This window comes from Emys orbicularis, chromosome 10 (assembly GCF_028017835.1).
Source record: "Emys orbicularis isolate rEmyOrb1 chromosome 10, rEmyOrb1.hap1, whole genome shotgun sequence".
In the NCBI taxonomy this organism is placed as follows: Eukaryota; Metazoa; Chordata; order Testudines; family Emydidae; genus Emys; species Emys orbicularis.
In genome coordinates this window covers 66345257-66360384 of record NC_088692.1, presented here as the reverse complement: position 1 = coordinate 66360384, position 15128 = coordinate 66345257, and the positions used below count along the sequence as shown (strand labels likewise).

The 15128-nt window shown below is 40.0% G+C and overlaps 1 protein-coding gene across 1 annotated transcript in view; it reads left to right on the top strand.

Moving 5' to 3' along the window:
* Positions 1-15128, top strand: part of UNC13C (unc-13 homolog C) — a 402367-nt gene that overhangs the window by 116970 nt on the left and 270269 nt on the right. Inside the window, exon 7 of the mRNA XM_065411637.1 lies at positions 947-1166. Within this exon, the coding sequence (XP_065267709.1) occupies positions 947-1166 (220 nt within the window). The remainder of the gene's footprint in view (positions 1-946; positions 1167-15128) is intronic.

Below are 15128 nucleotides of genomic sequence, written 5' to 3'. Positions count from 1 at the left end.
TACTTCCACTGAAATCAGTGGGGCTTGGGAGCACTCGGTACCTGTCAGAACAGATGTTAACACACAAAGCTGAGTAAACTTAATAGTAGGGGATGTTTTATATGGAAACCTATAGGGTTTTATGCCCTTGTTTTATATGCAAACCTACAGGGGCTAGTTTGTCAGTGTTCAACTGGCTTTTGGCACTAATGAGCTGCAATTCAGCTTGTTTGCAGTGCTAATTAGCGTATAGTTGATAATTTTTGTCCAGAGGTGGTCACAAGCAGCAAAATTTGGATCCTGATCCAAAGCTGTCCAAGATCTGAGTGTTCAGTTCTGGGGTTTGATTTGGACCCACTCCTACTTCTGAGAAAAAGAGAGTCTTGACTCATAAAGGGAAAGTATTAGATTCAGTGCTGTGGGAAAGCCGCCAAAAATGGAACTCATGAAAGTTGCCCACTTCAAGCCTGTGGGGAGACCATACAGAAATGAGATTTAAGAGAAGGCACTTTCTACATAATAGAGATACATTCCATGCAGTGTATATAGGCAGACAAGTTCTTGTAGGAAGCATATAAATATTCAGGAGCCCTATATTTAAGGTAATTGCTTACAATGGATCTGCAAATATCATGCTAATGATTTTTTGCATTTCTGCCATCAAGATGAAAAAATGAATTATACTGGACTCTGTGTTGAAAATATAATTAACTGATCGAATACATCTTAATGCTGCTGTTGATGTAATCAGTTAAACTAAGTCATCCAGGCAACCTGCTCTTCAAAGTACAAGGTGACATGAGTAAATGACTATTTTGCTGAGGACTGTGTAATTTAATTTATAATCTGATATTTTGTAAAGGTGTGATATTCATAAAATACATTTTAACTGTAGTTCACTCGTGTGAAAGAACATTGAAATCTAAGATGCCTTTTATTGATTTTTTCCCCCCATTCCACCCAACAGAAAATGCATGTTTTCAAAAAGACATTGCAGGCTTTAATCTATCCAATCTCATCAACCACTCCTCATAACTTCGAAGTGTGGACAGCTACAACTCCCACATACTGTTACGAATGTGAAGGTCTCCTTTGGGGCATAGCCAGACAAGGCATGAGATGCACTGAATGTGGTGTCAAATGTCATGAGAAGTGCCAAGACCTCCTAAATGCTGACTGTTTGCAGAGTGAGTATTTGGTGACAGCTGATTTTTTACAATGCTTCATGCCTTTTGACATACTATATATTCTAACAGACGCCCACTGAAATGAAGGGCCAGATCCTCAGTTGGTGAAGTCAGTGGAATTATGCTGATTTACACCAGCTGAGGATCTGGCCAGCCATCAAGGAAGCACCTGTTGTTAATTTGGTTTGGTCATTTGAATAATTTAGTCAGTTGCTTCTGCTGATCCTCTGCTGTTCGGTTACAAATAATATCTTATGACACTGATATATTGTAAACTTTCTTTTGCAAACAATCTCGCCAAAACCAATTGAAATTATGTGACATAATGCCCTGTTCATTTTGTTTCATTCAAAATCTAGGAAAATATCAGAACAAAGATAAAAATGAAAATGCTGCTGCTAGTGATTACAGTCACAGTAATGTACTCTCTGTAATCGCATTCCCTCATTAAAATTCTCCCTGAGTAGCCACAGTGAAAATATGTTAATTGTAGTCATTGGGATTAAACATTGGGGAACTGAGCCACAAGTCCACCCAATTTAGGCTTAATCAATTTTTGCCTTTATCGATACAATTTCAGACAGAATTATTGTCACTTATAGTGTCTGGAGGTACATTTATGCCAGACAGATAATAACAGACAAGACAGATTTGGTAAATGGTTCCCTGTTACTACATTTGGGGATAGGAGCAAGTTCTTCCATCTTCCATGATAGTCATCACCCTCTCTGACCCCTAGATCTGGTCCTTCCATCCCATTCTTCAGTTTCTGGTCTGGTTTCTCCAGTTTCTCCAGTTAAGGGCCCATGTTCACTTAGGCCTTTTCTACTTTTCTATATTTCTACATTACAGATTACTTAATCTTTATCTAATTGGCTTTTAGCGCATTAACCCGTACATTACATGTGCGCAAGCTTCAGTAACCCAACTTCTGCATTTTTCCTTACGGCTTTGCAGTTTCTGGGTTGGTTTTGTGTCACCCTGCCCTGGCTTTTCCCAGAAAAGGGAGGGGGGTATTTATCATTACTTGTTTGTGTATCTTTTACTTACATCTTTCAGCATGACATGTTACCTTTGTTCTGTCAGCAAGAACATTTTAAGAAGATTAGCAATGCTATGTAAAAGAAGAACTGGGAAAACCACACTTATGCCAGAAAGGACTTGGCCTAAGTGTTACCTCATCTGTGCTCATTTACTATACATAATTACAAATAATTAAAAATATAGCTATCAAAGCTCTTAATCTTACCATTAACAATTTTTCATTTTATATTTCAATGCTATAAATCAGTATATGTTTTTCAGTGCTACCCTTAATCTATTAGAAAGGGGGTCGGGGTGTGGAAAATATGATTCTTTAATGTCAACATTTCTTATATGTTTCTTTCATTCAAAGTCCAGTTTTATTTGTGAATCACTACTAAAAATCTTTATTAGAAATTTTCCTGTGAATGCATTTTGGGGGGTATCTCAATTTTAGGGCCTTTATATTTTGTTGCTTTCAATTGTACCCCAACAGTAATAAATAAATATGAATGTACCAGCTGTAAAAATGATGGAGTTCTCCCATTGAGAAATCTGCTGTTTGAAGTGGTTGTAATAAAGGAAGCTTAATGAATACATGTGGCCTGATACAATAAACATTATGTAACAGTTAGGTGCATTTTCCATCCAATGTATCTGCAAAAGTACAGAGTGCAATTAAAATTGCAAACCTCTTTGAAATAGTGGTTAACTCTCTGCCGCAGTGTCTCAGGGGAAAGAACCCAAAAAAGAAGCAGAAAAAACAAAATAATGCAGTAAAAAGTATCTCTTCAAAAGAGCATAGTGCTTCTATTTATGGAGAAAATATTAGACAGGACCATAGTACACAAGTACTTTTCAACCCCGTTTCCCTTTTATCTGTTATGTGGCATTGTTGCCTCTATTCATTACAAAATGCTTATCATCATAGCAACTCCTGCAAGAAATACATTCATTTTTTAAACAAATATTTATTTATAATGATCTATTTATGGAAATAATTACTTTCTTGACCTTGTAATCTAATGGTTTCAGTACAGTTTTTCCCCTCTAAAATAAGGCAAAAGTGTTATCTCAGCAGTATTTAAGAGATAAGGAAGTGCTGCATACAATTTCTTTCTTTTCCCCCTCAATCCACTCAAGCGTTTAGTAATTTACCTTGTTTTACTGGGATGAAACTCATTAATAACACAAAGGGATATTTCATTGGCATTTAAAGCTCAACACCCTTGTTACAATCCTTGCAGATTCTGTTTTTGGTAACTCCCAGCCCTGTGTTTTGGATTGGGATGAATCAACGGCCTCCCACTAATGCACTATTACCACATTGGATTCCTGCCATCAGGAATACTAAAAATTAATGTGGATAATCCCCTGCCAAATGATAAGCCATCTTCAGATAGCTGATAGAAAAGCTGCTGAGCCCATATCAGGTAGATGCACTCCATATTTACAAGCATAGCAGGGTACTATACTTTATGCCTCTGTGCCTAGTGACTAACCTTCCTTCATTGCCGGAGTGAACTTTGCTACCCTCTTTTGTCCCATTTATGGCCCAATTGACTCTGGCCACCCTGAGCATCCCTCCCAAAAACTAACTTGGGAACATTTTTAGATCATACTAAATTTGGTAGTGTTTTATACCCACTGTGCATTCTGTGCAATGCAAGGCAGTAGGGAATCAGGACCTGCCACCTTTGTGACTTGTCAATTCTGGGGCTGAAAAGAGACTTTTTTGGCACCTGGTATATGTTATAGCAGCCCTAGGGTTGCTCTATCTTATGCATAGCCATCATGTCCTCGAGGGACCACTATAGCAGCTAGGTATAGCCAGAGTATATTGATGTTCCAGCCACACCCTCTCTCTCCCAGCCATACTCTCTATGCCATGGGTTATGATGCTGGATGGCATAGAGCCGTTCTCCAGCTTTACGACACCCAAGGATTCCCACTACGCAGGGGGAATTGCCAGCTGACCAGAAGCACAGACTCAAAGGGGCCATAGTGATATGGAGAATTTGCAAATCAAACAGTGCCTAACCTTGGTTTCACATTATGGTTGAAACTGAGCTAGTAGCAACCTTGTTTGACACCTGTATTGCTAGTATACTTTAATTAAACAGTATGAAAAGAAGGTTGGTTTGTTTGTGCTAAAAGTCATGTTATAAAACTATGTATGGTGTAGACTAGGGTTGCTGCTGGCATGGTTTCAAGTTTCAGCCATGTTTAATGTAAACAGGATGCTAACAAATAAGTCTTTTAACAAGCGTGCAGAACTTCTGTTTCCTGGGCAGAACATGCCCTGATTAAGAGGAGTGTATACTCTTTAATATATAGCAAGTGTCACATCCTGTCTACTCTCATTTGACCAATTGACATATTTGATTCCAGCAACATTTTAAGACTCCATCTAAAAATAATTCATTGTGTATCAGACCATTGATCTCTTTCAGTTCTGTGTGGTGATTTGGTGTAGTAGGTCTATTGGGAATCACTTGGCTTATACTGCTCTGGTTTTCAAGCATAAAAATGAAATAAAGTTGTCAGGTTGTCATGCTGCTGGCAACAGAATATGTGCAAGTAATTTGTCGACTAACTGCTTATCACCCTCAATGCAAGAACCAAGGAACGGTGAGCTGCCATACTTAAAATTTTAGATTGCCTCTTTTTCCATTTTTATTAGTATTGGATCCAGATCGCACCCTCCCACAGAAAAGCCAAAAGGCCAGCAATAGGCAAACTCCACAAAGTGCCCGTCGTGGAATTTTCCCTAAATTGTTTTATCAGGGGTTCGCCTCCTGATAGAATGGGCAGGGGTACTAGAACCAGAACTTGCAGATCTTGGGAGATCCATATGGATATCGGCAGGTCTAATAGAAGTCTGTCCCATCTGCATCTGCTTCAGGGAATCTTGTACCACTGAATTTGGAGCTGTGCTGCCAGGGCTTTTTGCACCTACCGTTGCTTCTAGAATCCCCACCCTCTTCTGTGGCACTGAGAGGACTGCACAAAAAGAGCAGTGGGAACAATATCTGTCTCCTACAAATACTATGGATGGATCTTGGACCTTGGGTAGAGTCGTATTCCTGGTCCAGGAGGAAGGGATGTCATTGCTGGATGGCTGTACCCTTTTTTTGCATTGGAAGGGGGAACTCTTCTACATGCAAATCTAGGAAGGCAGGGGCAACATGATCTAATTGTTTAGAAGCATTTTTAGCTTATATAAGAAAAAATATCATTGCAGAGTAAAAGATTCACTCCTTTATCTGAGAGAATGCATATTCAGAACATTGTAGTTTAACATTAGTTGAAGTGAAATGATGAGCGATCACTCGTTACCGAGTATGATCATCTTCCATGGGAGTTATGGTGGTTAATAAGGCCAATCCTTGAACCACAAGTTCTATTACAATGAGGGCAGGAGGCTGTTGACCATGACTGGGGACCGGTCTCTCCTTCCTCCTTCGCCTCTTGTCCTCTTTGAACTTGCTCGCCGACAAGCCGAAATGCAGGGGACCATCACATAGTAGTTTACTCCATTTTAAGCGATCCTGGGCAAGTGTCTCCCAGGTATCAATGTCAATATTACATTCTTTAGATTGTCCTTCAGCAAGTCCTTATAACGCTTCCATTGTCCATCCACGTTACTGTACCCTTCTTTCAGCTGAGAGAACAGGACCTGTTTTGGGAGGTGATGGTCTGGCATCCGGACAACGTGACCAGTCCAGCGGAATTGCTGACGGATGATCATTGCCTTGATACTGGTGGTATTTGCCTCTTCCAGAACACTACTATTGGTGCGCCTGTCTTCCCATTTGATCTTCAGAATCTTACGAAGGCAGCGTTGATGGTGCCCCTCAAGGACTTTCAAGTGGTGTCTATAGGTTGTCCACGTTTCGGACCCATACAACAGTGTTGGGAGAATAATGGCTTGATAAACAAGAAGCTTGGTGTCTGTTCGAATGTTGTGATCTTCAAAGACCCTGTGCTGTAAATGAGAAAAAGCTACAATGGCACAGCTCAGGCGATGTTGAATTTCTGCATCAATATCTGCCTTGGATGAAAGATGACTTCCAAGGTAGAGGAAATGATCAACATTCTTCAGTGCCACTCCATTGATTTTGATAGATGGGGCATCTAATACCTCATTTGGAGAGGGCTGATAGAGCACTTTAGTCTTCATGATATTAAGAGTGAGACCAAGGCATGCGTAAGCATCAGCAAACACATTCAAGATGGTTTGAAGATCTTTCTCAGAGTGGGCAAAGATTGCATTGTCATCAGCATACTGAAGTTCCACAATAGATGTTGTGGAAATCTTACTCTTGGCTTTCAGCCTGCTAAGCCTGAACAGCTTTCCGTCCATTCTGTAAGTGATTTCAATGCCAGCTGTAAACTTCCCAGCAATTAGGTAAAGAATGACAGCAATAAAAACCGCAAACATGGTTGGAGCGATGATACAGCTCTGTTTGACTCCTGTTTCTACTTTGAAAGGTTCACTCTGGGAATCAGTGCTGCTCAGAACAGTCACTTTCATGTTATCATGAAGAAATTTTATGACATTGATGTATTTATCAGGACATCCAATCTTAGAAAGTACAGTCCAGAGGGCACGGCGATTCACTGAATCAAAGGCTTTAGTTAGATCAATAAAAGCCATGTACAGTGGTTGGTTTTGCTTTCAACACTTTTCTTGCAGCTGCCGTGCTGTGAAGATCATATCCGCAGTTCCATGACATGGTCGGAAACCACTCTGTGACTCTGGTAAAATTTCTTCTGAGAGGGGCAGAAGGTGGGTTGCAAGGATCCACGCCAGAACTTTGCCTGCAGTGGCTAGGAGGGAGATACCACGATAATTTCCACAATCCACTTTATCCCCTTTCTTGAACAGGGTGACAATCAAGGCATCCCTCATTTCACTGAGTATCTCCTTCTTTATCCAGATTTTAAGGATAAGCAGGTAAAGCTGCCGAATTAGCTCTGGTCCACCATTTTTGAAGATTTCAGCAGGGATCCCCTCTAGACCTTCTGTCTTGTTGTTCTTCATCCACATGGTAGCATTGTGCACCTCATACAAATTGGGAGGGTCTCCAATCTCGTCCCTAAATGGTCATTGAGGGATTTGCTCAAGGACTTCATCTACAACCATAGAATTATGGTTAAGGAGATCTTCAAAATGATGGCTTCGTTGTCCTTCAGAAGTGTGGTTTCATCCTTAGAGCGAAGAGGATTCATACCATGACAAACTGGCCCATAAATAGCCTTGGTGGCACTAAAGAAACCACATGTATTGTGGATATCCGCGAGATGTTGGAGTTATTGCGCTTTCTCAGTCCACCATTTGTTCTTAAGTTCTCTGGTTTTACGTTGTATTTCCACCCTCGCCTTGGCATGGGCTTCTCTCTTTATATTACAATGTATGTCATTCTGCCAAGCACGAAATGCCATTCTCTTCTCATTGATGAGTTGCTTAATTTCAGCATCATTCTCGTCAAACCAGTCCTGATTTTTTTTGGTGTGGTAGCCTATGGTTTCCTCACAGGCATTCATGATTACTGCTTTCAACTGGCTCCAATGTTTCTCAATTTCTTCTGGAAACTATAATGGGAGCTTTTCTTCTAAGACTGCTTGGAAGTGGTCACGCTTAATAGGGTCCTTCAAAACTTGAACCTTCAGCTTGCATCTGACCTGCTTCTTTTGCAGCCTCCATTTGGGAGCGATCTTAATTTTCATTGTGGATCGACTAAGGCGATGATCAGTCCAGCAGTCATCAGCACTTGTCATTGCTCTTGTGAGACATACGTCACTGCGATCTTGGTTACGAACTATGATGTAGTTGAGGAGATGCCAGTGCTTTGACCGTAGGTGTCTCCAAGATGTTCTGAACTTTTTTCTTTTGTTGGAAAAGGGTGTTCGTAATAATAAGTTCATGTTCAGCACACTTGGTCAAGAGCAGAATTCCATTTGAATTACTTTTGCCAACTCCTTCTTTCCCGATTGTTCCTTTCCACAGATCTGAGTCTCGTTCAACGCATGCATTGAAATCCCCCAAAAGGATGATCTTGTCTGCTGTAGGAGTCTCCAATAAAATGGTTTCCAACTGATAAAATAGTTTCTCAGTTGAAGTGAAATATTACAGAGGGCAGTATAGATCAAATGGGTGCATGCACCATACTCTTGACTTTGTGCCTTTCATGACATCCCCTTTTGCTTGGAAGAATGTCTGTTATCGTTAGTCAGGTTCCCTCCTCCTCTTTTACCAAACGTCTTCTAATAATCTCTCTTTTCCATAAAGCATCCCAACAGTCATGACCACTCTGGCCATTCGGTACCTGTTCTGAATTATACTGCAAGGACTCAGTTTTGGCCTGGAAGCTTGCTGTGACACACACCTTAATTTCTTTGGCATGCTCACCTCTTCTACAGTGACAGCACTACATAGAATAATATTAATATTATGCAGTGATACCTCAAATCCAGACATCCCTAATTTTGAGTGAACTCAGACTTGAACTTTCTGTCTTGGGCCTATTTCTAATGGAGAGAGCAATGCTTGAGTCCATTTGTTCCTGGCAATTGCGGGCTGGCTGAGGTGCCTTGGAGAAGCTGTCAGCAGTGACTTTCTGGTGTTTGAAAGAGTCATAGTTCAAAGAAGCTCTTTCTTCCCAATTGCCTGCAAATTAAATTCAGAGGGTGTAAAAAGGGATCTAGGACCATCTTGTAATTCTGACCCAACTATTGTCTCCAAATATTGAGGGTAATCATCCTCCTGCAGTTTTTATCCACGAGAGAACTTGGTAAGGAGAAGGAGAGAGGTCACAGAGACTTTTCCTTGAGAAGCTACTTAAAAACTAAACAAATTTGCTGTCACTGTACATGGTAGGAAATTGCAGTCAGTTAGGCTATTTGTGTGCTTGAAGTTAAGCATATGTTTAAATGCTTTTTCTGTATCATGGTCTGAGTTATCAGTATCTTGCAGTATTGAGCCCTGTGTATGTGTGCGCGCTAGGGTGAGGGGTTCCTACTTAAACTTTCTTACACCCAGCTGCTGGGGGTTTTACCTAGTAGGTTCCTCTATTGAAGTGCCTCTGTGCATACACCCTGTAAATTCCTTTAGCCTCAGTTCTGCTATTTTACACTCATTTATCAACATGCACCACTTCAGACCTCACCCCTGAATCTGGATTGTTACCTGTAGTTGTTAGTTGGCCAAATACATCCCTAGTGTGGATCCACTGAAATCTAATACTTTGTTTCTCCGTTTAATAATTGTTTACATTTTAAATTAATTTCAATTTAAAGGTTCAAAAATAATTTTGGCTTGACTTTTAGGCATAATTGCTCTATAACAAATGTTAACACCACAACTACATATGCACAAACATTTGGTATACTTGTTTTTAACATTTACACATTGTACAAACTTCTAGAATTAGACTGTAGATATAATAATAGTCTGGATTTGTTTTTTTTACATACACTGTCAATCTGTCTATCTGTCCTTTTATTTAATAGATTTTAAGGTCAGAAGGCACCATCTTCTGTGATATACAATACAGGCCATACCGTGTAGCATTTCCAAGCACACCTAAGTGACTTAAGAGCGCAAATCCCATTGACTTTCAATGGAGAGTTGGTATGCTGTTCCAATAGTGAATTACCATTACTATCTAAGCTTTACTGACTTCAATTTCCAGCCATTTTCTCTTGTTATGTCTTTGTCTGCTAGATTAAAGATCCCTCTACTATCAGAAATCTTCTCCCTATGCAGGTAATTCTGAACCCTGATCAAGATGCCTCTTAACTTTTTTAATAGCTAATTAGAGTGAGCTCCTTCAGTCTCCCATTGTTATTGGAAGGCATGTTTTTCAGACCACAAATCATTCTTGCAGCTCATTGCTAAACCCTGTCCAGTTTTCCAACATCTTTTTAAACGTATGGATGCGAGAGCTGGACATGGTATTCCAACACAGGTCTCACCGGTGCCATATATACAGTCTCACCGGTGCCATACACCGGTGCCACTCCTGCTTGACACATCCAAGGACCATGTTAATGAGGTGTTTTGTTGTTGTTGTTTTGCCACAGCATCATCCTGGGACCTAATGTTCAGTTGATACTTATGCCACACATATCACCATGCTATCTGAGCACTTGGCAAAATTACAAACCTAAAATGGGCACACACATCTAAGGTAAAGGTTGTTTCTCTTTGGTTACTCTGCTTCCTCTCCTAGGCAAGGCATAGGCAGTTTTGATCAAGTAAACATCTACAATGTAAGCTATAGATAAAAAAAAATAAATCCTCATAAGGGATCCAGTCTTTGATGGTCCCCCAGATCACACTTTTGGGTGCTTTAAGTGCCCAGATATCAATTTTGGCTGCCCATGTGTAGATCTGAGTACTCAATTGCAGGCTTTGGATTCTACTATGCCACCTGTATTTGAAAATTAGGTCCTTACACAATATGTTTTTTAGGTTGAAAAGAAATTTTAAAGTTTCATCACTGACATGGAATCAGCCAGCAAAGAAAATTTTAAATATTTTTCTGAATTCAGTGAAAATGTCATGCTGTTTTTTGCCCCTGTGTGTGTGTGTGTGTGTGTGTGAGAGAGAGAGAGAGAGAGAGAGAGGGCTGCAATTAGCAGTATTAAAAAAGGAAAGGCCAGAGCCTCGGCTGATTTGACCTCAGTGGAGCCACACCCATATACATAGTCTGGGAATCTGGCCCATTGTCTCTCTTTAACACCCTGCCAGACAATTTGTCAGGCTAGCAATCTGGTGATTGCTATGATGGATTGCCTTTTGAGCGGCTGCAATTTGGTTTTATGTGCAGATTGCTGTCCACTAGAAGTGAGTTCAGATAACAAGCTCAGTTGGGTCAGTATTACAAGATGGTCCTAGACTGAGGTTAAACAATAAAATCAGTCCTGTATTCATTAAGCTGCTCATCTTCACCAAGATGCTGCTTTCAGAAGTAGATATGATATTAAGTCAGAATTGATCTCTGTCACATTATTTGGATCAGTCCTTTGCTAAGAAGGCTTTGTTAATTTTATTGTACAATATAGGCCACTGTATTATCTAAATGACTCTAATCAATAATGCACAGACAGGGCTGTTGATGGATTGGCAGTATCACAGGATGTAACAATAGTTTCATTAAATTATGCATTACAGTGTGGCAATTGTAACTTGTGTTAGTTAATGCATATTTCCAATTTTATCTGGATTGCCTGGAAAATAAGCATGAGTTTTGACAGTGGCCCACTACTACCACATTGAATGTATCCATGATTTATTATTACAGCATAATAATTTCCTCAGTCTGTACTTATTACTGAAAGGCAATGATGGAAAATGAAGCATGTTGCTTTTTTGATGTCTAGCAAAAAGACATGTAAGGTCAAAGTTACCATATTTATCACATCGTCGAAGCATTTCAACAGTCATCTTTCACCTCCCCTATACAATTGGAAATCACTTGAGGTCTCTCCGGATGGTATTTGTTTTGTATTGGCACTTAACCTTCGTGTGTGTAAGGATTTTTTTTCTAAACATGTCTACATTTTCAGTTTGAAATCTTAGCTCACTGGAATTTGTCTTCATCATTCAGAAACTATGTATTTGTCAGTACCAGGCACAGAGATTCTCAGGAATTCTCAAGATAGATTATGCTACCGTGTTACATACCCCATGGAATTCAGCCTCTGGCATTCCACTCTCACCTCAGCCATTGCCTTTCCAATCTTGTGCAGTGGATCAAGCCATGCCTCCCATATGTCCATAAATATATCTGTGTCTTTGCTGCTCTGTAAAGTGCCTCGCATCTTTCAGGCACAATATAAATAATAAAAAAGAAAATAGAAGATGATTAGCTCAAAAGGTTCTATAAGATTCCAATGAAGTCCCCATGATAGAAGACCCTTTCAGTGCTGTCAGACAGAGAGCCTCTTCTTGAGTCATGACAACCTGAGAGAGCTTTAAAGAAAAATGCCATCAAAACAAAATAGTAGCGCTTGATGGCATCATGGAAAAGGGATTATACTCCAGCAGATTAAGCATGGAGCTGGAACTCCCAAATTCTAATTGCAGAGTAAATCACTTAACCTCAATGTGTTTTAGATTCACCTAGTGTAAAAAGGGAAAAATAATACCTTCAGTACCTCCTGTGATGGGTTGGGTCACAGAGACCCCCTTGGGACTGCCACCTGATGTGCTGAGACTACCTCTGAGCCCGTTTTCCCTGGCAGCTTGGGACGTTGGTACCCTGTCTTGTTGAGCCAGACATGCTAGCCTGCTGCAAACACAGACCCAGGTCTGAACCACATCCCCCAAAAGCCATAGGCTTAACTGAAAACAGCTTAAAAGGTGCTACTGTCTCCAGCACCCAGATACCCAGTTTCCAATGGGGTCCAAACCCCAAATAAATCCATTTTACTCTGTATAAAGCTTATACAGGGTAAACTCATAAATTGTTCGCCCTCTATAACACTGATAGAGAGAAATGCACAGCTGTTTGCTTCCCTGGGTATTCATTACTTGCTCTGGGCTAATTAATAAGCAAAAAGTGATTTTATTAAATATAAAAAATAGGGTTTAAGTGGTTCCAAGTAATAATAGACAGAACAAAGTAAATTACCAAGCAAAATAAAACAAAAACACACAAGTCTAAACCTAATATAGTAGGAAACTAAATACAGGTAAATCTCACCCTCTAAGATGTTCTAATAAGCTTTTTACACAGACTAGACTCCTTTCTAGTCTGGGCCCAATCCTTTCCCCTGGTACAGTCCTTGTTCTAGCTCAGGTGATAGCTAGGGGATTTCTCATGACTGCAGCCCCTTTGTTCTGTTCCACCCCCTTATATATCTTTTGCACAAGGCAGGAATCCTTTGTCCCTCTCTGGGTTCTCACCCCTCCTTCTAAATGGAAAAGCACCAGGTTAAAGATGGATTGCAGTTCAGGTGACATGATCATATGTCACTATAAGACTTCACTACCCACTTGCCAGCACACAGGTATACAGGAAGACTTACAAGTAAACAGAGCCATTTACAACCAATTGTCCTGGTTAATGGGAGCCATCAAGATTCCAAGCCACCATTAATGGCCCACACTTTGCATAATTACAATAGGACCTCAGAGTTATATTTCATATTTCTAGTTCCATATATAAGAATGATACATTTATAGAAATAGGATGACCACACTCAGTAGATTATAAGCTTTGTAAGAGACCTTACAAGAGACCTTTTGCATGAAGCATATTCCAGTTACATTATATTCACACTCATAAGCATATTTCTATAAAGCATGATGGGGTGCAACGTCACACCTCCATGTACCCCCTCAGGAATTGTGTGAGGAAGGCTAATTAGATAATGTTTGCACAGTGTTTGGAAATGTAAAAGTGCTCTACAACTGCTAATAGTCCTGATGATTCTGCTGCCCTCAGTTACAGTAAATACTGAAAGAGTTCCTTACGGCAGAAGGCCAGCTTAGATTCCAGAAGACCTGATCACCAAAGATCAGAAATAAAAAAAAACAAACAAAACCAGCTACAAAGCATTGACTTTGGTATTCACCATACAAAGCTGCCTTATCAGGGCAAATGATCTGGCTCCCTCTTTGTTATGTGGAATATATTTCTAACAATATTTGCATACAGTGATTATTCTTACAAACTAGTGTATTTCCCTAGGTAACTAAATAATGTCACATCTTTATTTGCAATGTTCTATAAATATTTCTTATACTAATTATATTTGAGGTTGTATAGTGTATTATAATGTAACCTCATCTATTTAACTCAGGCAAAAATGGCACAATTATAAAGGCTTCCAGTATACTTTTAGTAAAGCACTGAATCTTTTTTTCTTGCAGCACGGGAAATGGACAGGTCTCCCCAGCTGGCATAGAGTCAGGGTTAGGTGGCTTTTGAGAGACGCATGCACAGCTGTATGATAAATCTCTATACAAAATAGATACTTATTTGCTACATTTTATAAATGTGCTCATAATTTGGCTCCCTTGTATTCATTGTTTTTCTTTATCCAATGCAGACTGCAACCATTCCCTTTGCTCCAACCAGTGTATGAATTTCAAAGTGCCTAGAGCTAACTAAAACTGGCTATGGAGGAGAGGTTTGTGGACTGTGGCTATAAAAAGCCTGAATATATTACTTGCTTCATTAAACAGGCACCCACATTTTCTGGTTCTGAGAAACTTTTAATCCTTTATTTTAAGCAGCCATGTCAGTATAAATGTACCTGAAATAGCAACTCACTGTTGCCAGCAGCATTAGACTGAGTGTTCTACATTATACTGCCTGTGTTGTACTGAAGTCTGCTGTTGTAAGGTTATGAGAGTTACTCCCTCCTGGGACCCTCCTGAAAAAAAAAAGCATGTATCTGAGGTGGAGAGCGCAGAAAGCAACATTTTAAATAAATAAATGTACACTGGGATAGATGTCAGTGGATAAATACATAGCCAGGGTCCAATTCTATCATTCTAACTCAGGCAAATCTCCCACTGGAATCAAAGCTAGTCTTACCTGAATAAGGAATGAATAACTGCAGAATTTGGTCCACAGTATTCAATAGTATGAATCAACCATCAGTAGCATGTATTCCCACAGGACCTGTCGTGAAAACAAGTGATGTGTCTATCACATCACTGTTTCATTGGTTAGAAAATCTTCTTTGTTTGCTCTGTCATCTTGCCATTCTTGACAGTCTCCATATGGCATACACACCTGTGGTGTATCCTGCTCAGTGATCCCAGCTACCTCACTTCTCTGCTGCTATCATTTTTAACATAGCATTGACCACCTGTTTCTGGTGGCGTTCTGCTCACGGATGTGCACTATAGAGTTTGAAATGCCACGCCCCCACTTTCCCATGCCCTCCTCAAAGCTACGTTTCCTTCCTCGTCCT